At 38.2% G+C, this 24,535-nt stretch overlaps 2 protein-coding genes across 2 annotated transcripts; one reads left to right on the forward strand and one right to left on the reverse strand.

Moving 5' to 3' along the window:
• Positions 1-342: 342 nt before the first annotated feature.
• LOC121504893 (myelin-oligodendrocyte glycoprotein-like) lies at positions 343-7,312 on the reverse strand. The gene is made up of 5 exons (XM_041779986.1): positions 7,111-7,312; positions 4,776-5,132; positions 4,388-4,465; positions 3,936-4,273; positions 343-3,738 (listed from the first exon to the last, which is right to left on the reverse strand). Exons 1-4 carry the CDS (start codon positions 7,196-7,198, stop codon positions 4,104-4,106), a joined length of 693 nt encoding a protein of 230 aa, XP_041635920.1. The 5' UTR covers positions 7,199-7,312; the 3' UTR covers positions 343-3,738; positions 3,936-4,103.
• A 2,807-nt stretch (positions 7,313-10,119) lies between these two features.
• Positions 10,120-22,326, forward strand: LOC121504770. The gene is made up of 6 exons (XM_041779830.1): positions 10,120-10,150; positions 13,322-13,585; positions 13,680-13,964; positions 15,820-15,942; positions 19,198-19,269; positions 21,917-22,326. Exons 1-6 carry the CDS (start codon positions 10,120-10,122, stop codon positions 21,967-21,969), a joined length of 828 nt encoding a protein of 275 aa, XP_041635764.1. The 3' UTR covers positions 21,970-22,326.
• Positions 22,327-24,535: the final 2,209 nt, after the last annotated feature.

Below are 24,535 nucleotides of genomic sequence, written 5' to 3' on the forward strand. Positions count from 1 at the left end.
CCACATGATAATGAACATTTGACAAACGGAGGGTGGTAAAGGCAGTGAAGAATTAAGAAGCATGTCGATCGACATAGTACAGGCTAACTGGCTTCTTTCTAGCTGAAGGCTGGTGTGTGAGCTAGTTCTCATGGCTGTTGCCAGAGTTCCATAGTGCTGAAAGCAGTGACGGGGCACTCTGTGGAAATGTAATGGACCCCATTCTTTCTGTTGAAAGTTATTGTACCGCTAGATTGTGTTTGAAACTAATAGTTTAAGAAGGAAAAACCACATATTGTTCATAAAAAATAAACGGATTGAATTAACTTCTTTGCATTGAAAAGTTTATTGTAAACCTTTTTCTTTGCATCCTTAACACTGACTTTTTAAGACAGAAATAACAAAAACATCACATCACAAATGAATAAGGTAATAAAAAATACAAAACCAGAATAAATATAATTCCCATAAAGGGAATGTTCAAAGCCAGCTTTATATGACATGTTTAATCATTAAACAGCATAATAAAATTAATAATGACAGGTATATAAGGTGTTTTGGTCTTTAAACAATTATAAACCACACCTTTAATGAGACAGAACTTTACAAAGAAAAACCCAGCATAGTAACAGGTAAGCATTTAATCTAGCTGATTACAGACATAGTTCCCTGCTCAAACACACGATTACAGCTGATGGTCAGGAAGTGGGAATCGCTCAATCCCACAACTGGTAAGTTTTTCAAAATAAAGTTACATCATTTACATTTACATGGTTCAAAAACCAAAATAAAACCTGTGTTGGACAGTTTTAGCTTATATTCTGTAGTGATACAGTCTCGTCCTCACTGAGGAGTCATTCAGTTGTTTTGGAAAGTACAAAAATTTCTAACACTTTTAATAACCAGAGACTAAGCTCAGAGAGATTAGACCATTTCAGTTCTAAATGACTGTCCACCAGTCTGAGTCAAACTCAGACAGCATTCCTCTAATTCTCTTAGTAATTCAGGACAGAGTAACCTGAACTCTGTAGCAGCAGCTTTCATTAACACGTTTCTGTTTGAAATAAAAGTGCTCCATAAAGTAAATTCTTAGTATAAACAGAGTCAGACTAGTGAGTAAAATCAAGTTTAACGGTTTAAAAAATAAAAACGCTCAACTTGTGAGGATAACAGATATTTGTAAATGTTTTTGCTTATTACTGATTGTAAAAACCAGAAGACTTTAGCTTAACCTGCTGTTGATGCTTTTACTAATATTTCAGTTGTGAAATGTTTGAGCACAAAATCAGATTAAAATAAAGAGAAGTGATGATGAATAAATATCAAAAATCACTTCTGCTCTGAAGGGGAAAAACACATCAGATAATCTCTGGTTGTTTATTAATGAATGAGACGGATTTAGAACTGGATAAACGGCTGCTGCTTCTCGTTTAGTATAAATGTGGAAACTTTAGAGAAAAACTCCTAAACCTTTCCAGTGATGGACCATTTCACAGGAACAGTTATCTGTCAGAGAGCCTAAAAAACACATGGAAATAACCACCAAATCAAAGCCGAGGTAAATAAGGCTAATACATCCTGATACCTGAAGATTTTACTGTTTTTACGTTGTAAACCAGTCCTGTGTCAAACAGACTTTTCAGGATAGTGAGCCTGAACCTGAAAATACAAGTCTCTACATATCTCTACACATTGTGCATATATACAGATCTCTTTGTTTCAAAATAGTCCAGAAAAATCCTAATTTCTCTGTTTGTTTAAATGATTTTCTTGATCAAAATAAGAATAACATAAAAAATTATCATCCCTTCAGTATAGCAATCGATATCAAATTTGCTATACAAGCCAAAATCATAATTAGATTTGTTTTCAATCTTTCATTCCTAGTTCAATTTATCTAGTATTGCTTTGGTTATAATACAGAATGATTCACTGCTAATGTTTGTAGAATATTACAGAAGATGAGGAACCTTAAAGTAATCGCATGTTGAATCGCAATTGCAATATTTTGGGAAAAAAAAAATCGCAATTAGATTATTTTCGCAAATCATTCAGCCCTATTACTGTCCCTGCAGTTTACAAGCACAAGGCTCTGATTCCAGAAGTTTCCATGAACGTATTCTTCAACCTTTAGATCTAAGATAACCTGGTATAGACTAGGTTAACAGTTAAGACCAGGTCGCCATCTGAAAAGAGAGGCAGCTTCAGCTAACTCTGACTTTAGCCTCTACGGACTTTTCTCACCCTCTAATCTCATTTCATGGTACATAAATAAGTATTGATGATATTGAATACTCTCAAAAATAACTTACTTTTTAGCTACTAACTGTTTTTCCAAGGCTTGAAAACTTTTGGTACCTCAATGTTTTTGTCTGAAATTTTCACATTCATTTTTTAGATAAATACATTTTTTTAAATTCTCTGAAATCAAAGCATTTGTTGCTGGTAACTCTAGATTGTGCCTTTTATAACATCTTACAGACAAAGTTGGTCAGTTGAAATATTTTATAACAATAAAAGTTGAAATAATGAATAATTCACTTAGTGCTGCATGATCTGGTAATAATGTGCAACTGCAATTCTACTGGACAATACTGTAATTGTTTTAACAATAAAACATAATCGATACCATGAGTCTGCTTGCTTATTTATCAATAAAATTCTGAGAATAATAATCATTTTGAAGTGTGCATTTCTCATCTCTAAACATACAAATATTAAGTAGCATAAAAAATACAAAACCTGAGATTTTACAGTAATACTCTGACAAAAATAAAAGGTATTTCTACAAAGTGAAATAGTGGCACTATTGTAAACTTAACGCCCTTTCTGCAGGCGTTTGACTTTTGTAATTCTTTCAAGCACTAAATACAAAAATAATTGCAGCCTTTTATGCAATTATGTAATTACACAGTCTGACATGTGATTGCAGCTGCAATTGCATTTATTATGCAGCACTAATTTAAATGAAAAAACAATGGATGCTAGGAATCCATACTCCATACAAAACGGACAACATGGAAAAATACAAATAAACTACTTTTCTGGCAAACTGGCAAAATTTCAATTTGATTTATACATCAAGGTTGGTAGACATTTTGATTGAACAAACAAACATGTCTTTTATCAACAGTAACTAAATCAAATGTCCTAAAATGCACACTATTTTGCCAATAAATGGCTGTTGATTGGTTTTATGTCACTAAAATGGTTTTCCACCCACATCAATTTGCATTTTTAAATATTCTTCAATCAGGAATTTTAAAACAAGGCTTTGTAACTGAAATGTTCCCAGTGATATTCAGTATTAAATAATGAAACAGCAGTCTGCTGTGAATTAGTCATTTAAACACAAAATATGGCACTCACAACAGTCCTCCTTTGGTCAGGAAGAGGATAAATCAGAGGCCTCCATCAAATAAAGGTTTGGGTATAAAAAAATAAATGTATATGTAAAAAAATATATATAAATATCTATTTAGTCCTTTTGAGGTAGGGTGAAGGTAGCTATCGTCTCTGGTTGGGTACTTTCCAAGAGGAATGACGGACCAGGGGTAAAATTTAAAGAAACTAAAGTTGTGATCCCATGAAGTTCAGGTTCTTTCTATTAATAAATAAAGAGGTATAAAATGATCCTGCAGCCGAGAAGATCCTCAGAGCCTCGGAACAGCTTTAAGGAGGGAAATCGGCCACTACTAATCCATCTTCATGAGACTCCTTCGGGGTTTGAATTAACAACCTTAAAGGTCTTCAGGGGAGCTTTGGGGAAAAAATAAAGCAGTCATGTTAGATTGCTGCTTCAAAATTAAATAAATAAATAAATGATCATGCAAAAGTTTAGGTTATATTCCAGATTTCAGCAAGTGGAGACATGGCACTTGATCTCCTATCTAAACTAAGTAAGTCTGAGGACAGAAATAAGCAGAGGTAAAAGCTCACAATTAAATCAGACTTACCTTCTTTTATGATGGAAATCTGTTTCCATCATAAGGATCCCTCCTGATGACCCATTCGGACCAGTTTTGCCCGTTTTTCTGCAGGTTTGAATTCCTGAACTGTCGATGAAGATCCAAGAGAACTTAACTCCAAGAACATCAACTGTGAGCGTGTGTTTGAGCCGGAGGCTATGCTGGAGAGGGATTGGCATTCAGAGCAACAAAGTCTGTCTCCTTTAGATCTGCCTTTTCCTCTCTGTACTTTTGTTTGCATACATATGAAACTCCAACACCCAGGGTTAAGGCAAGGCAGAGGACCATGAGAGAGACCCAGATGAAATGATGGTGTCGACCACCGGCTGTGGAGGAAAGAGAGGACAAGGTTTACATGACTTCTGAATAAACATTAAAACTTCTGACTACATTGAAGATTCCTGACTGCGTTTTGTCTACGGACTGAAGCATTTCCTCACCTTTTACATCAACGTCATCGATTGGATCAGGAGTTTCAGGATCCAGAGGTGTCTCTGTTGTCATCCCAAAGTTTGGATCTAGAAAAACAAAAGATTTTTAACAATCAAGAAACCAAAACTTAGCCAAGTCCAGACAGCTAAATTACAGCAGAGAGGTTTCCAGTTTGTCATTTTACAGTTCTGACATTGCTTAATGAGTATTTACTACATGGGCTGAGTCTCTGTTTTACCCCAGTACAAGTGGACGCTGTCTTCCACTACCCCTTTTAACGCTGTTTCAAGAAGGCAAAGGGGAACTTGAAATCAATGGTAGGGGTAAGTTAGAAAGGGGACTGAGCTCCTGCTATGCCTGTTTCACCGTCTGGACAACAAACATCAATAAACTCACCAACTACGAGCATCACAAAGCCCTCTCTTGGAGCGCCCTTCAGTTTGGGGATGAAGCATCTGTATGTCCCCTGATCCTCCATGGTGATGTTTCTGATCTTCAGTGAAATGTTCCCATCCATCAGCAAGTCTGGGAAGAGTGACGTCCTGTCAATGTACGACTGAATCTTCCCGTCTGGGATGTCCTTCCTGTTCCTGTAGAGGTGGACATACTCCCCCTGGATCATCCGATCCATGGGCCTGGACCACTCAATCGTCTTCGCTTTCACATTGAATTTAGGCTCCACATGGCACGGCAGAACAACATCATCACCTGGTTGGACGGTGATAATATGAGGAAAACCGATCACATGCTGACCTGGAAAAAAACAGAGGAATATGTTAGAAATAGGCTGACATGGAAACTAAATATAGCATAACGGTGGCAGACGATGCGAAGCTATGGGAGCATTTTACACTCAACGCTGCACATGAAAGTCCTAAACAGAGTCCTGACACAATGATGTGTCACAATACCTTATACATTTAAGAGTATAAAATGCTCCTAAAACAGTGAAGTACAACATGAACGCACTGCTGATTTAATACTATTTGCATCTCTGTCTCTTTGTTTCAGCTTTCTTTTTCAATATCAAGTTTCTCTTTTGGTGTTACAAAAAATACCTAAATTTCTGCCCATATCAGCTGTAAAAAATCTTCCAACATTGGCTTTAAATATGTGCCTATATCCGCTGTAAATATCAGCCTATATTGGCTATAAATCACTGTCAATGTTGGCTGTAAATATCTGCTTATATCAGCTGTTAATTTTGATCTATACCTGTATAGATATACCTATATTGTAATTGGCCTGGATAAGTTGTGAGTATCTGTCTATATCAGCAGTAAACATTGGCATTATATCAAATGCTAACTTTGTCCTGTATCACTCTAAATAATAGCCTATTTCAGTTGTTAATTGTGATCTATATAGACTGCAGATATTAGTCTATACCAGTTGTAAATATCTGTATAAATCTGCTGCAAATATTGGCCTATAACTGCTGTTTATATCAGCTGTAAATATCGACCTATAGGTGATGAAGATATCTGCCTATTTCCCTCATTGCATGTGTACAATAACAAGGTTGAATTTCAAAATTACTAGATGGCACGCAATGACTCACTTTTAGTGATGCCATGGATCTATTTGAAGTTTTTAATGCAATTTAACATCTAAATGAGGCAGAACAAACTCTGTAATGTGAGCTTGATCCTGTCATGGTAACTGACAACAGGCTGTTTTTCAGGACTATTCAACCGTTCTGCATACCAATGATTTGGATGTGTCCCAAACATTTAAAAACAAGATGCTGCCTTTTTGGTCTCACTGAAGCTTTTAGACATCAGATAAGCAGATTGATGTACTGGTGGTTTTATAAGTCTCATAAATGTCATCATATGATGTCACCTCAGCCTTGCATCTGTGGGAACCACCTGATTACTCTCTCTGAGTCATGATTGAATCAACCTCTGATTAAAGTGCAGAATTATATAATCAATTAAACCATTCCGTTTCATTTAGATGTATAGTATTAAACAGAAAAATAGACAAAACCCTTGAAATTACAATGTTAAGGAGACACTAAGTTTTAAAGTGGTTAAAAAATTCATTAACATACGTTCATGTACCCAAAGCAGACAATATAGCCATTTTGTTTCTTACATTTTCCCATCAAATTCTGCTTAAGTGGTTCAGACATTACAGATACGTTAAACGTGTGTCAAATAAAAAAGGTCAAATTTTAATACATTAAATACTAATAATGACATTACAGATTTGCCGTTTATTAGTCGTTTCCGGTTACCGTTATCCGCATGTTTTTAGTTATTGACTTGATTAAGCTCTTTTAAGTCACTGTGCTGGAAAAAATACTTAAAACTTGTTAGAAAAACATGTGTGGACACAGTTTTTACTTAATTAAAATACTTTGAGGGCGGCTGAAACGTCGACGCTCACAGAGTTTGTTTACAAGTTAACCGGTGTTACGCTGTTATTTGTGACCTACAAAACTGATGACAACAAGCCGATTGGAAGTGCTTCGCTTTGTCACAAAAGCACCTAAACAGAGAAAAACACGTAGTTTTATTTTCTTTACAGGCACGAATGATGGATATCATTTGACGTTACAATGAAAAGTTACATAAATAGACCCTAGCTTTAAGTTCTGCCGTTTTCAACGGCTCTTGTTACTATGACAACCAAATGTGCCTTGCGTTTACAGCCACCGGCTACCTGGGTCGCTAATCGAACCGTAACACCAGCGAGTGAAAAGAAGCGGAAAAGAGGAGCTCACCGTCAACAACCGTCCAGACCAGCACACTGAAGGGAGCAGCGAAAGTCCAGAGACGGAGAGCCATCCCAAATCCCCCAAAATACTTCATAGAGTTGGCGGTGATAAGACAGTCGCTCTCTGTTCGGTCTCTTCCAATTACTCAGTAGTACGCGGCTTCTCTGAGACATGTCTGGGCCTGCCAGCGCCATGACTTTTCAGGATGAGGGACAGTAGGGCGGGTCCATGGGCGGATCTTGTTGTTCTAGCCAATCAGATGGGAGGGGATAACGTCCTTTGTGTATGACGCAACCCTTCAGCCTGTAAATTTTCCTAAACACAGCGTAAACAATTAAGTGGATTGTTCGAGAACTTTCTTGGTTTTGTCCAAGTAAAGCACAAAAATATGAATAAACATACACTTAGTGAGAAACATAGCCATTCTTTTTGTTTTATTGCCGCAGGAGTAAATAGTAGTTTATTTCATCAATGGATTTAATGATGTAATGCTTTCATTCACAATCAACTTACAACCAAAAATTGAAATTAACAGCAATTACGTCTTTTTATTTGTTTTAGCTTTGATTTTTCACATTGCTTTTAAAATAAAAAATGAATGGCTGACATGACTGCATAGTGCACATATTATACTTCTTTTCCTTTTTTCCCTTTTCCTTTTTTTTTTAAACAAAAGTAATACAATAAACAATGATACAAAATTTAGTGAAAAAGTTTTAATTACATCTTGTTTAAATAAAAATGTATAATTGTTACATGTTGATATATTTAGGGCATATGAGTCGACATATTTTTGTGAGTCAGATCTTTGTTAACTTGCTAGAATGAACCGTTGTTGAGTCATGGTGATATTGCTGTCTAATGACACAACATTACTTTAAAGTTTTGAAATATAAAGACCTGAGTCGGTAACTGAAGAGTTGGAGTCTCTGTCATTACCAAACTGTTTATTGGAGAGGTGCCAGCTCACTTCCTGAGTACTGCTGACGAGCCTGAGCAAGGCACTAAGCCTCCAAAGGTGTATTTAAAGCTGTGTGAAGTTTTGGCAGAGGAATGTTGTCCCATTCTTGTCTGATGCAATATTCTAGCAGCTCAACAGTGTCTTTGCTGGATCTTTCCTTTTCTGATGCTCTAAATGTTTCTCTTGGTGAAAGGTCGGGCGGGCCAGTTCAGGACCTGGACTCTTCTATTGTGAAGCCATGCTGTCGTGATGAATCATTTGTTAACATTATTTCCTGTAGATGATGGGATATTCACAGTATTCACAATTTTGCACTGAAGAACTTTTTTGTATACCTGTTGCAAAATTTTTAGACGAAGCATTTCACAGATTGGTGAACCTCTGCCCATCTTCACTCCTGAGAGACCCTGCCTCTCTAAAATGCTCCTTTCATACCCAGTCATATTATTGACCTGTTTCCATATAACCGTATTAGTTGAAATATTCCCCTCTAGCTGTTTTTCATCATTACCTTATTTTCATCATTTTGTTACCTGGTCCCTACTTTTTTGAGACGTGCTGCCATCAAATTAAAAATGAGCTAATATTTTCATGAACAGGTAAAATGTCTCAGTGTCAACATCTATTATGTTGTTTACGTTCTATTGTCAATAAATTATGGGTTTTCAAGAATTGCCCGACGTTGCATTCTGTTTTTAATCTTCATTTTAACCCTTTGATGCCTGATTACTCAAATAATAGCCAGAAATTTCTATTTTTTTGAAACTGACATGTTTATTTAAGCTTCTACTAAAATCCAAAACAGAAAAGTTGCCATAAAATTTAGCAATTATATTTTCTTTGTATTGTATTTGATACATTAGGCATATTAGCAACTGATAATTCACTGGAGGACATTTTTATCATTTAAAATGTTTAAAGTAATTCATGGATCATGTTGATTAGACAGAGGTCTCATAAAAGTGTGTATCCAATATGATACAATAGGCATTAAGGCAGGGGTCATCAAGTCCATTTGAACAAGGCCAGGCAGAAACTCTGCGGGCCGGACTTTCACATACAAGTTACATAAATATTTTGGTCTGAATGAAATATCATTGTAGTAGTATTTGTATTTTCTTTTAAAACACAGGACATTTTTAGTCATTACCAGTGAGATGTATCCCTATTATCTATAACACAGCAGATGCAAGAGAACGGGCCTTCCATAATTGTGATTCAGTACTAATATTAACTCATTTTTGACACTTTTCTTCTTTTTTTTGCCACTCTTCAACCCCTTTTCATTACATTTTCTTCAACAATTTTTACAAATTTGAAGCAAATTTTTGCCCCTTTTTTTTTATCCATTTTTGCCACTTTTTTAACTCCTTTTCATCACTTTTTTGCACTATTTTTTTGTCATTTATAGCCAATTTTTGATACCTTTAGCACCTTTTTTCCTCTTTTACAAATTTTGCCACATTTTGACCTCTTTTCACAACTTTTCTGCCAATTTTTTTGTCCCTTTGTGCCACTTCACAACCCATTTTGCCATTTTTCACCCATTTTTGCTACTCTGTAACCTGCTTTCACCACTTTATCCTGTTAATTCTGCAGCACTTCTGCCAACCTTAACCCTTTTTTAAATATCTACAAATAATGACAGTGAACTCCTGTAAAAACAACACATTTTAAGTAACTCTAAAACTAAACATCTAAACATTTAAAGCCAAAGGATACTCTTTGGGGAACCTGATATGGCCCTCGGGCCGCCAGTTGATGATCAGTGCATTAAGGGGTTAAACAGCATCCCAGCTTTTTTGGAATTGGTGCTGTACTAGAAGCGAAGATTGCTTTCACTTTTGCACACACTACCCAATAGCTGTATTCCTTTTGTGTTTGCTGTGATGCTGATTTCATTGTTCAAAAGTGAGTTTTCTGAGGAAACAAGAATCGAGGCCATGGCTGCAGCGTTGAGAAACAATGACAGCAGGAAGCGGTGGCCTTTGTAAGATAGGCTCACGCTTTAAGTAAGGTGTGATAGAAGCAGCCCACCAGACAGTTCAAGCATCATGGCGATAACAACTCTGTGCGCTGTCATGGGTGAGTACGGTATATGTGCTGTTGTTCTGAAATACTGACCATATCCTCTACTTTTCAGTGCAATTCTATTGTTTTTGTTCATATTTGTCACATAATGTACCTGCAATCACTGCAAACAGCACATCATGATCAACTAAAACCATAACATTTCCTACATAAAAAGCATGTCTGTATGTCCTGACTGTTTCAGTTAAATATCTGTGTATCATCTGCATATTGGGGATTATTTGTTCATTTTCTGTTGCTTTTAACTGCTTTTTATGTAATAAATAACACAAAAACTTGCAGGTTAATGCTCAGAAAGTACCATTATTTTGTTATGCAAGGAACACTCAAAGAGATTTGAATATTAAACAGCCTTTGCAGGCTGACATTTGTCAGTTTTCTCTGCAATTGCAGATGAGAAAATGTGTGAAATGCATCTTTATCTTCACTCAGTCAGGGTCTGGTGTTTCCTTGTGGGTGATAATGAGCAGTGTTGCACTGATCTGCTCTATGTGCTTTAGAGCTGTGCAGCTATTGATGCTCTCTGGTTTGGTAATCTGGTTTGGCCTTTATAACACTGAGCTGTATAAAAGCTGACAGCAACACCTACACTTCATACAGACACTGATTCATCTAGTGATGAGATTTATTCCTTTTATATTTCAGATAAAAGTTGTTGAGAATCAAAAAGATGTTAACATATTAGATGGTCTAATCTGTTTTTTAAAAATCACATCCGTAACGAAACAAGGAAACTTGCAAATGTCAGAAAGGCGACAAGATTGCCGGATGTCGGCACAAAAGCTCGGTTTTCCGCTCGTCATGCTGTTTATCAATAAAATCTAGAGATAGAAAACAATCAGCAACAAAGACATGCAATGACTCTGGACTTATAAATGTGTTTATTGATATATTTCTATGAAGAACCACTTAAAGCCAGCACTAGCCAACAGTGAGAAAGAAATCATTTAAATGGGTAGAAACTTTGAGCAGATCTGGACACTTTTGTTGAAAAATGTTGGTAGTGGCGTAGATTAAGCTGACCTGTGCAGTTGACAAGGTCCAACATGAATCTTAGAGAACAAGGAGTAAAAAACATCCAGGAATCATATATAGCAGTGATATTCAACGTGTGGCTCTTTTGTGTCTTCATTTTAAACATTATCCCCCAGAAGACCTTAAAAAAAGGGAAACTTTTTACTATATTTACCATTTTCGCCACTTTTCACCCATTTAAGCTTCCTTTTGCTATTAAATACCCCCTTTGTTTCTATTTTTGCCACTTTATCCCTATTTTTGCCCTTTTTTTGCCCATTTGTTGCCACTTTTGTCCAAACAAGCCACCTTTTACCATTAAATACTACTTGTTTCCTTTTATTTTTAACCAAATTTTTGCTTCTCTTTGCCACTTTCTTCCCCCATTTTTTGCCACTTTTTGCCCATTTAAGCAGACTTTTACAATTACATACCAATTGTTTCCTATTTTTTGCCTATTTTTGACACTCTTGACTGCTTCTTGCCCATTTTAGTCACTTTTCACTCATTTTTTGCTACAATTTTCCACTTTTTGCCGCCTGTAACTCTCTTTGTCGTCACTTCTCACCCATTCTTGCTACTTTCTGACCTTTTTCTCACTTTTTCTCCCCATTTTCACTAATTTTTTGCTGTTTTTTGACCCTTTTTGCCTCCTTTAACTTATGTTTATTGCTACCTCAAGCCATTTTTTGCCACTTTTCACCACTTACATTGTGGCCCTTGCAAAGGCACTTCTCAACAATTTGGCTCTTTGGTTGAGTAACCCTGATATACATTGTGGTGACAAAGTATTTGCCCCCTTCCTGATTTCAGGGTGTCATCTAAAGAAATTCAAAAACAGATGAGTATATGATATCTATCAGTCTGGAAAGCCTTACAAAGACAGTTCTAAGGCTTTGGGGCTCAAGGCAACCATGATGAGAGCCATTACCCATAAATGGAGAAAACTTATGGTGAACCCTCCCAGGAGTAGGTAGCCGGCCTAGCAAAATGACTTCGAGACTAGGTTCACACTGCAGGCCTTAATGTTCAATTCAGATTTTTTCTCAGAAATGAAATTTTGGTTTTGCTGTTAACACTGCAGTCAAATTCCAAAAGATCAAATCTGATGTAGAACCACATCTGAAAGTGGCCTGTATCTGATTTGAAAAGGTCAGGTTCAATGTGGCTTGTGGTGTTTACACTGTCAGAAAAAATCAGATCCAGATCACTTTTAACTGCAGTGTGAACGCAGCCCAAGAGAGCATGGACGACTCATCCAGGAAGTCACAAAAGAACCCAGAACCACATCTGAAGATCCTCAACATGACTGATGGGATGTTTATAAGCTTTGGTGTCATTATCATCACAGGAAGAGGACAGAATGTTGATGAATCTGGGGATGTTGGTGCTTTTCTTTCTCATTTTTTTCTAAATAGTTCGCCATAGTTGGCAACTTTTGAAAAGTGGGCGAAAATGGTTCCACCCACTTTTCAAAAGTTGCCAACAAAGGAAAGTCAACATAAGAACATAAGACTGATGGTTTATAAAATACTGGCAAAGTTTCCCAGAAATGGCCGGCCATTTCTAAGGCATTGGGACTCCAGAAAACCACAGTTAGAGCCATTAACCACAAATCTAGAAAACTATGATCAGTGGTGAACCTTCCCAGGAGAGGCTGGCCTACCAAAATGACTCCAAGAGAGCATGGTCGACTCATCCAGGAGGTCCCAGAAGAACATCTAAAGACCTGTAGGCCTCACTGACTCAGTTAAGGTCAGAGTTCATGATTCAACAATCAGAAAGAGACTGGGCAACAACGGCATCATGGGAGAGTTCCACGATCAAAACCACTGCTGACCAACGAGAACACAAAGACTCGTCTCACATTTGACTAAAAACATCCTGATGATCCCCAAGACTTCTGGGAAAATATTCTGAGGACTGACCAGACAAAAGTTAAACTTTACATGTGGCACAAAACTAACAGCATTTCATGCATTTCAAGGTCGACAAAGAGAGTGGGCAAATATGTTTTCACAACACTGGATATGATTAGGACCATGTATTAATGGAACATAAATACATCCATCATACACCTTTTATCTCCTGCAGGGTTGCAGGAATGATGCATCCATGAATCTTAATTTATCATCTCTGTGTTTCTTTCAGTGGCTCTGAGAGTTCTACCAAACAGATCCCAGTTCTTTCTGTACGAGTCCATCTCACTGAGCTGTGGAGAGCAGGGAATCTGTTCTCATTGGATGCTTAAGAGGAACACATCATTGAGAATAAATCAAGAGTGTTTGGAATCAAAGGAAGGAACAAATGAATCAGACTGCTCCTTAGATGATCTTTACCCATTAGACAGTGGAGTATACTGGTGTGAGTCTGCAGCAGGAGAGTACAGCGAGTCCATCAACATCACAGTGACCAGTGGGTATAAAGGAAACTAGAAAAAAATCAAAGATTTCTGGAAAAATCTCACTTGTACAAACAATCTTGCCAAAAATCCTGATTTGTCCCTCAGGTGGTCCTGTGATCCTGGAGAGTCCTGCTCTTCCTGTGATGGAGGGAGACGATGTGACTCTATGCTGCACAAACAGGACAACTATCACCTCCAGTCTTAGTCCTGATGAGTACGCAGCTTCCTCTTCCAATCTCCCAGCCGATTTCTACAAAGATGGCCTCCTCATCGGTAGCAGCTCTACAGGAAACATGACCATCCACAGTGTTAACAAGTCTGATGAAGGACTCTACAAGTGTAACATCTCTGGAGTTGGACAGTCTCTGGACAGCTGGCTCTCTGTCAGAGGTAGGGTCAGTCTTGGGTCTATGAAAGCTGCTTCCTGATAATAAGTGTCAGTGTAAATTGTCACGCCAGTCATGTGTGCTTATATCTGTCTCTTCAAAACTACCTAATGTTTTCTCATGCATTAATCATTCATGAAGTGGGTTCCAGTGGCTCTAAGGGCGCATTCACACCAGAGCTTTAAACGAACTCTAGTCCGTTTTCCCAGATAGTCCGGTTCGTTTCGAGTGGTGTGAAAGCTCAAATGAACTCTGGTGCGGACCAAACAAGTGGACTCTGGTCCGCTTGAAAAGAGGGGGTCTTGGTCCGCTTCCAAACGAACCCTGGTGTGGTTTGTTTGAGGTATGAAAGCAAAGCGGACCAACTTGTGAACCAAAGGCAGGATGTGGCATAAAGCATAAGGATTTAAGGATTTATATGTGATTTAATACATTCAAATACATGTCAGTACCTTGCTTGGCGTCTGTGTAACCATAGCAACACATCGTACTCAGTGCTGATTTATTTGTCTCGTGTAAAGAACAACATGTTGGACAGCTCACCACCTCGCTGCCTGCTCCTAATGCCCCAATGCAAAAGCAGAAACCCCAAGATGGCGTAAATTCTGTTTTATCATTGTTTATGTGGAAAAAAAGATCATCAGAAAAATATGGATTTCCGGCTTCATCTTCTTCTACGCCTTCTTTTCAACTTGGTTGCTGTTTGTTTGTAACGACAGCGCCCCTAACAGGCAGAGGTTGTAGGTGTTCAGACGGTTTGGTCTGTTTGACCAAGAGCAGTGTGAATGAAAACCAAACCAAAGGAATCAACAACAATGTTGCTATTTCCGTTCCAAAACGGGCCGAGTCCCCCGGGCTATCAGGTGGAAAAACGACCTGAGAACCAAGAGAGAAGCTGGTAGAGATAGAATTGTAGATCTGATAGACGTTATTACCAGAAACAAAGCTGCATTGTTCTAACGACCTTCAAGTGAACATTGATCAGTTTTGGTTGGAGGTAAAGGTATCCATCAACATACACAGCTTTGTTTTGATGACCTTAGAACAGTCTACATTTGTAGTTTACAACTCCCACCACACTATGTTTCCATCTCTTGTCTCTCACCTGTTGTGTGCAGGTGTGGTGATAATGATTAACCACTGTTTCTAAGTGTTGCTAAGCAGATAACATCAGCACATGGAAAGGTAAAGTATCAATGATCTTGAATGATGATCATAGATGGATGTTTATTAATAGAACTTAATGAGGGTTTCTGTTTGTCCGTGGGCAGCTCTAAGACTCAAACACATACTAGATGACCTCCTACAGTCAAGACGACCTTTTAAAGTTAGCATGAGGTTGCAGATACTCTACATATCCAACATAATGTTGACATGATGGAGGACAGCTGGTTTACAGTTCATCTAAACAATGAAACTTCAAGGTTAGGGGTTTATTCCTTTTATATTTCCAGATAAAGGTTGTTGAGAATTAAAAAAGGTTTAAGCGTCTTAGATGGTCTAATGCATGTTTTAAAATCACATCTGTAAACAGCATGCTGTTTATCAAAAAATCCAATCCAGTCTATCCTGTCATGTTTATCTAGCCCAGTTCAATTATTAGTCCAGTCATATCTGTTTGTTAAGCGTCACCTTTCAATGATAATGCAGTTTTTTTGGAGCAGTTTCCAGCCAATAGTGAACTTTGAACCTAGAAAAATATCTTTGAGTTTGTTTAAATTGATGGAAAAAGTTGGTGTGAATACGCAGTAATTGTTTAAATAAACAACTCTGACTGTAAATTTCCTGTTTATCCCAAAACAAAGCAGTCTAGAAAGGTTTTGTTGTTTTAGGCCAACATGTGGTTTGTGTTTTTACAGCAGGACGTCCCAAGGAGCTCCACACCTACAGAGCATGCACTAAGTTTCCTGTGGTGGTCGTATGCCTTATGCTGATGGCGGTGATTTCTGCGGCTCTCTTCTACCTCTGGAGACGATACAAAGGTTAGCCTCTATGTAGAATGTGACATTTTATATCCTGTTGTAGAAGCAGAACATCTATGTAGACTGAAGATTGTGGTGGCGAAGGTGAAAGTCCCATCTGAAGTTGAAAAAAGTGGCTAACAGTTATAGTGTGGAGGTGTCCTTACTAACCAGGTAGATCTGATCAGATATGACAGGATGTGGTCAGAGGCTCAACAGCTCCAGTGAAAGTAACACCTTGAAGAAACACCTTGAACTTTGAAATAGAATTTTTATCAACATGTTAAAAATATCATGAGCAGTGGGAGTGTTTCTGCTTTTGTTTAGCTAGACAAACACACTCTGAGGTCTCTGAATTCTTACTATTCATCTGAACTGGAGCGGACCGTGGCTTTGTGTGTGAATGACGAAGGATGTTCGTCAGCATCTTTCCACTCCAGATTTGGGTGTTGTGTGAGAATTTCAAAATCAGACTTGCAAAATGAATTCCAACGTCATTGTTTGACCAGTTTAAATACTTTGAGTGGAACATTGAAACTGTAGGTTAATATTCTAAGATGTTAAGATCATATATTTGAACAAAAGCATGGATGGGCAGTCTAAAGAGATTTTTTTTTATTTTAGACAGTGAAAGTTTATTTATAGAGCAACATTTAGGGGCCCTCAACCGCAAATTTTTGAACCTAACTTGCAAATTTAATTCCAGCCCCATTTGTTCCACATTAAATACACCACATGGACAAAAGTATTCAGCCGCCTGACCATTAGACCTGCAGGGACTGCAATGACATGTACTTCAATATGGAGTTGGTATCCTTCTTTCAGCCATAACAGCCTCTGCTCTTCTTGGGAGTCTTTCTTCAAGATTTTGGAGTGTTTCAGTGGGAATGTGTGCCCATTCATTCTGCAGGACTTTTATGAGGTCAGGCTCTGATGTTTGACCAGAAGGCCGGGCTCCCAAAGGTCCTCAGTGGGGTTGAGGTCAGGCTCAAGTTCCTCCACCCTGAACTCATCAAACCATGTCTTTCTTGTCCTTCTTTGGTCTCTGGGCCACAGTCATGTTAGAATAGAAAAAAGCCTTCCCTAAACTGTTGCCACACAGTTGGAAGCATAGCATTGTCCTGAATATCTTGGTATGCTGAAGCATTGAGATGGGCCTTCACTGGAGATAAGGAACTGAGCCTTAACCCTGAAGCTCCTGCTGCAGTTTCACTGTTTACATTAATGCCAGTGGAAGTTCAGAATTTTTCAGTTATTGAATCTGTCACACACCTTAGCAGTCGTTGATTCCACTCTGAGTTTACCAGCAGCCTGTTCCACCAGCTATACGTAAACTCTGCCTTAAAAGGATACTTCAACATTTTGGCAAATTCGCCCATTGCCATAATTCCTATAGTCTTAGTAATAGGTTCTTTACCTTTAGTTGTCTGTGCAAGCTGTTTTTAGATTGGCGGGGCTGAGATGCCAGTTGCTGTGATAACTCTATGGAGTCTTATGGTATTCTGGCTTTTCCTCATCAAACTCATCAAATACACAATCCAACAACTCCAAAGCGCTCCCGTGGACAAGTTGTGACCTGCACATTCACCACGCTATGAAATAATCATGGAACGTTACGAGATGGAGATGTTTTAAAGTTTAAATGCAAAGCCAGAACTACCAAGTGACTACGGCACTGCCACAGGCGCGCACTGTGTCACTCCGCCCAATGGTTTACTCAGAAAGTAGTTCTGATTATTTGCTTCATGTGTCGTAATGTTACATAATTACACGTTATTATTTCATAGCCTGGTGAATGTGCAGGTCACAACTTGTCCATGGGAGCATTTTGGAGTTGCTGGATTGTGTATTTGATGAGTTTGATGAGGGAAAGCCGGAATACCATAAGACTCCATAGTGTTGGCAGAGCAGCTGGCATGTCAGCGCTGCAGATCTAAAAATAGCTTGCACCGACAACTAAAGGTAACAAACCTATTACTAAGACTATAGGGATTATGACAATAGGCAAATTTGCCTAAATGATGACGTATCCCTTTAAGTCATGGTGCAATGTCCACACTAAACCCTAAGTGGAAACACCAGTTCTAACTTAAGCTGCATCATTAGAGACGTAAGGTTGATCTTAACTAGTAGAAATTTATGTCCAAACTAACCAAAATATTGTCGCAGATATGATGATTTCTTTTACTTTAATCAATCACTGAAAAACATAACAGCTAAAAATAATGTATGCTAACTGCCACTAATCCTCAAACAGCGTCCAGTGTGGATGAGAAATTTGACAATGCATTTCGCATGTGAGTATTGAAGCCTAAACCTAGAGCCAGTATAAAATAACACTGATATCGAGTGATGAAATCACTAATAACACGAGATAATTTAACAGTGGAAATGCTGACACCAAACTGCCAGTAAAATCCTCAACTCCTCGTCACCCTCTGGGTTATCCCGTCTCTCAGCACTATCGCTATGACAGCCGTAATCTACAGAGGACTTTACACCCGGTAAGCCTATGCTGAAACTATCACAGCTGGTTGCAACACCTCAAATGTCAGGAGAGCGTAAACTCCTTCATAAGTAAGAACTTACATTCAAACTGGGCTACGTTTGAATTTACGCACAGCTGGTGCAATCATAGCTGGTCTTTTGCTGTTGTTCCTAAACTCTTCCACTTTCTAACGACATCACTTAGAGTTGACTGTGAAATATCCAGCAGGGATGAAATTTCATGAACTATCTTATTGCCAAAGTGGCATTTACAGACTGACCCATTTAGGAAACATCTGAATTCAGTAGTTAACAGGTGTGGCCAAATACTTTTGTCCATTTACTGCACTTTGAGTGGAACAGCTGAGCTGGATGTTAATAACTAAGGATGTTGGTAAACTGGACAATAGCAATGTTGGTTTAATTAGGTAGAATATACGAAAATGCACCAGATAATCCACGCTATCTATTCAAACTATGACCTTTAGGATGGGCAGGGTAGAGTTTTTTTTACGTCCTCTGAGGGATTCTCACATGAATACTTTTTCTGTTCCTTTTCTAGTTTTCCATTACAGAAGTATTTGTATAAACAGCTGGTCGCTGTTAGAGAGCTGAGAGAGCAACAAAAACAAGAACATTTTCCTCTCCTTGGTGATAAAACTTAACTGAATCTCTACTTTTTCACTTTGCTTTAAAGCCATTTTTCAGAAACAGGTTCTTTGGTTTTTCAGTTTCAAACATCTGTTTGTTGCTGCTGCTTGTGTGTAATTTTTAAGTGTTGTGTTGCAGGAAAAGTGGAGCGGGACGTCCCGTACACTGATGTTACCATAACACCAGGAGTCCAGATGAACCGGCTCACAGGTAACAGGAGCCAAACATGCCTCTTTTCCTTAACAGCAAACAATGAAGTAAAATTCCCAGATCTTTACATTTGAACCAGAAACTCTGAGAGATTGAGTCTATAGTAATAAATCTAAGAGAGAACTCACCTCTGTGCCTCTGAGTTTCACTTTTTGCCACATTAATAGTTGTTAGGTAAGTCTCTCACATGAGGGTTTGCTGGTGTCTGCCTGGAGAGGAAGTACAGCCCTCTAACTACGCAGCTCTCATTGGTTCAACCACATGACACTTGAAACCGTCTCTATGGTGACATAAACAAACAGGCAGCTGAAAGGCTGCAATAGCAGTTACGTCATTCATGTAATCTGACCTGCTTTCTATTTTTACCTTCTCTGGCGTGTGACTGTGATGTAAACAAATAGATACGAGTTATATAAAGCTCTGCTGGGTAAATACTGTCACTAGAAAACAAACTTTCTCCAATAGATCATTGTTATTGTAGTCTAAAAACAGTGTCAAAGTTTAATGACATAAATGAGTTAAAAATGACCCAAACAAATCTTTAATAACAGCAAAACCAGCCTTAGTGCTCCTTCATGACCCTGAAATTTTATGATTGTTCTTAAAAATTCTCCAACATCAGAAAAAGCTGATAATTAACTGTACTATAGTGAAGTTAAACTGTAGGTCTGGAGGAACATAAACCCAAAGAAGTCCATGTTTTTGTGCATTCTGCTGCTTTTTCAGGTCAGACAAGCATCTCTAGTTAAAATCACATCCATGGATCTGCAGTAACTTAAGCAATAATGAGAATTAATTACTTTAATGACAAAAAATCTGTCACTCAGTTAGGAAAACCAGTGTTACAGAAGGGTTATAATGACATAAGAGTGGTTTCCAGTTATTTAATGTAATCCTCCCTCACTGTGAGAGCAAAAACAAACATTCACAAAGTTTATGCCAAGTAGATTTTAACTTAAATTTAATGGGTCATTCTTATCCTTAGAAAAAAGAATTGTCTAACAACTGAAAGGTTTGGCTGTCATACACCTTCTTTTAGTTCAGTGTCTTGTTTTATTTTAATTGAGCAGTTAAAAATTGGTAAAAATGGATTATAGATAAAAGGATTATATAAGTGGCTATGATAGTTTAAAAGTGGCAATAAAGGGCAAAAATGGGTGGCTCAAGTACTGAAGGGGGTTAAATACTAGCTAAAATGACTTAAAGTGGCTGTAATGTGGAAACTAATGTGGCAAAATGGGCAGAAACAGTGATGAAAGGGGCACAAATAACTGATCTGAATGGCAAAACCCAACTTGGCTCGAAATGCTTTTCAGCTCCAAAATGAGTTAACTGTTAGCCAGGATGTTAGCACCAGTGCTACTGATCCAACACACATGGATAGAATTAATCAATAAATCACAGCTGGGAAGGGCTGATTCCCTGGGTCTTCAGGGGCCCAGCTGACGCTGTGGGCCTGCCCAGCTTTCCACAACATTAATCAACACTGTAAAACTGATGAAGTTGAACCTACTCAAAGTTTCTGTTGAAACTGATCACATCACAGCTTTTCAGTTTCTGAAATACATTTTTGAGTAAGGGGAACTACAAGTGGCAATGAGTGAAAGTGCACACTGAACAAGGAAGTCCCCTTTCTTTTATATTCATTATAGCATCCACATTATACAGTCATTGCTCCCCACAGAGCGGACTTCTCTTACTGGGTCAGTAACTTCACTCATGGTGCTAAAGTGTCTAATGCCCAAAGGTCACAGGTCACAGGTCTTGTTTCTCTGATTGACCTGTATTGAATGAAACAGACAAAATTTCCATCCAATCACCCTCCATATTGGTTTTTAAAATGTTCTTCCCTTTCCAAACACCATCTATGGGGTGTTGCCTCGATGGATGAGAAATCTGTCCCATACCATGGATATTTGAAAGGGTCTGACTAGGGTTAAGGATTTCTGTTGACTTCTAAATCACGCCAGCTCAACCTTGAGTCTGTGTGGACGTTTGTACCAAAATCCTCTCATGCATTCTTAGAATATTGTATTCACAACTAACCAATGAACATGAGGCCCCATGACCTTAACCTTTGTCTTAAACTCCAATATAGAATCCATTCATCTTTCAGACAGAGTGGACATTTGTGCAAATATATCCTGCATCATGGAGACATGTTTCTGTTGGTCTCTAAAGTTTTAGTTTGATTTTTAAAAGTGAAACTAACAGCATCTGAAGCATCTGTCAGCACAAAAAAAAACAAAAAAACAAACAAACACACTGTCAAACTCATTTATAGTTTTGTTTCTATCACTTGTATTGACATTGATGAGGAAAGAGGAATATGGGAGATCTACTAGATACTGGAAATATCTCATGGTAAAATTTCCCCGAGTTTCATTCACTCTTCTCACTCAAAGCCCATATTCAGCAAATAGTTTCTCTAACCAAAAGCAGAACTTGCTAGCTTAACAGAAAACCCAGAGAACGTCTGCTCTCTAAAGCTGAGTAAGAAGTTTCTAGTAACTTGTATTTATAGCAGTAATAATGGCTGAATTTCCATGCTTCTGAAAGGCCTTGAATGAACATTAAAACACATGATAACTCTTAAATCATCATGTCTACCTTTGTATGTTCATATTCGTCTGTCTTTCCTCCACAGGTTTGGACGCTGTCCCGACCTTCTACTCATCGGTCAAACCAGGATACACCTGATTGAAAGTTTTTGCACCAAGACTCACCTGAACAACCACAATGTGAAGGACTAATTCTAATTCTTTCCCTTTTACATTTTAAAATGCCTGTTGTGGATTTTAAGGTTTGGATGCCTTTTGGCTCCCGCCTCCGTTTGGTGGCATCATTTTGATCAAAGGTCGTCACCGAACGCCTTTGAGGTGTGTCATTGTCTCGACATTGTAATGAAAACTATTAATAACCTGCTCTGATACAGACACACCCCAGATTAACATTTTATTGAGTCCAGACGGGCGTCATTCTTTCTGTACAGTTCTTGATTTCTTTCTAATTTTAGAAGAAACATGAACTCCCAGCTCAGCTGAGTGAATACAGTGAACCACGTCTTGTGAATTTCTCTCTGCAATGGCAGAATAGCGTTTTTAAAGTTTCTTTTTTGCAGCTGTAGACTAGCATGTTTAAGAGTGCAAGTGCAAGAAATAAAAGCAAAAATTGAACTGTGACTGCTGCCATTTCTGTGTTTTATACAGTCACTGGGCAGTGAGAGTTTGGTGGTAGATGAAGGGCTGGAATGGCTTTAGTTTTGACTTTATCAATTCAAAAACAAATAAGGTGTATTCTGGAGTCTTAGTGGACATTTGTGCAAAGTTTAAACCTTAATGCCATTAAGTTTTCTTGAGATATTGCCTTTACAAGATGACTAACATGGGGCCAAATGATCATTAGCTCTGGCCTTAGACTTCCAAAATTTAATAGACTTACGTTTTAGTCAGAGTGGACATCCACAAAAAACTAAAGAATAAAACATCCAAAGAAAAGAAAATGTCGTCAGAGTAGGTTAGAACTGCAGAGTCAGGATTTTATTGTGGGTTTGTCTCCATGGTGACGTGTTTAATAAGGTATGTTGTAATCTAATCTCTCATTCCTAGTCAGCTTTTACAACTCAGTAAATATTTGACTGATTAGTGGTTGTAGTAAATCTTCAGCTCAAACAAACACAAGAAGCTAATCTCAATAACAGAAGGTGTGTTTAGTTAGCTCTGGGCCAAAGACGCTTCCTCATTAAAATTGATGTCAGAGGGATTCCCTCCGTGAACTTTCACCCACAGGGAACCACGGCCAGATGACTAACCTGCTAAACTGGAACCAGCACATTTTAGTGGTTTCACCTCAGTCAGCCTGCAGAGTGAAGCGTCAGGGTTTCCCTCAGAATGACGACATCACTGTGGCTGGTTGGAGAAGAGTTCTGTATGCTTGGAACATTTAAGAAAGTAATAGCAATCACAAATAACAGTAGACATAAACTGATTTACAATAATAGAGGTTCTAATGTTATTATACAAAGGTGAGATATAGAACAGCTGTTTTTTAATGAGTCTTTGGACAGATAAGTAGACCCTCTCTTGAACAGCTATAGGGACAGCAAAATTACAGATGTTCCACTGATTGATGTAGGGTGACAGCAATCTTCTGGATGGAAACATCATGTTATACTTCATCTAGCCTTATCTTAAGAAACTGTATTCAGTACTGGAGGGATGGTTGACTTCTGCAATCTCAAACTTCAACTGTTGACCGCCAGATTCTCTTCATTTTAAAGCTGAGTCCAAGTGGATATTTCTGCCAAATTTGGTGATGTTCCCTCAAAGCATTCTTGAGATATTCCATTTACAAGACACATTCAGCGAATAAAGTTATGGACATTTATTATTAACTTCTGTTTTTAAACTATGCTCTCCTTGACATGCCTAGACTTGCCTTGTAAAGTGACTAGCTGCATGTCCTACCCTGACACCAATAAGAGGAGGTCTGACACACTGCCAGACTCCAAAGTCCAAGTTACTTATTGCACCAAAGTACGCCACTTCATTTGGACTTTGGAGTTGTCCTTGGAGACTGTTTCTATTTTTCTTCATGGTCTACCTTTATTTGGATGTGCGTGTCTTGACTTTCCTTCATGCATTACCCACCTTACTTTTATTTTAGACCTGATATGAAAGGAAATCAAATCTGTTTGGTTTTGAAATAGCGACTGAAGCATGGAATCTATGGAAACATCACCACGTCAGCAGACTGATGGAACAGGCCAATGATTTCCCCTGGTATTTGCCTAGAGCTGTTCATCAGAAGCCGTCCCATGGGCCTCTTTGTCTCTAACTGCTTCAGTGAAACTGTGGAGGAACACTGGGGGAAATAACAGGTTGGATCTCTTGTCTGTTGAGGCATCAACACCAGGAAAAACACAAGAGCATGCTTGTAACGAAGTTTTGAGTGTTGTTAGTAACTGAAGGATTGCTTGGCTACTGTTGTCTTGAACTTTGACTGTAGAGCATCAAATTCTCCTCATTTGAAAACCGACTCTAAGTGGATATTTCTGCCAAATTTAGTGATGTTCCCTCAAGGTATTCTTGAGATATTCAAAACCCTAAAATGGGACTTTGACTCTGGTCAGAATATGCTTGGTTCTTTCCTGACTTTGGTTTCTAAATGTATCGGTTATTTTTGCTTCCTTAACTCTATTTTAGATCTGCTACCAAAACAAATGTTTAGAAGCTGTTTCAGTCTCGCAATCTCTGAACACATGAGC

The sequence above is a fragment of the Cheilinus undulatus genome, linkage group 22 (assembly GCF_018320785.1).
Source record: "Cheilinus undulatus linkage group 22, ASM1832078v1, whole genome shotgun sequence".
NCBI lineage: Eukaryota > Metazoa > Chordata > Actinopteri > Labriformes > Labridae > Cheilinus > Cheilinus undulatus.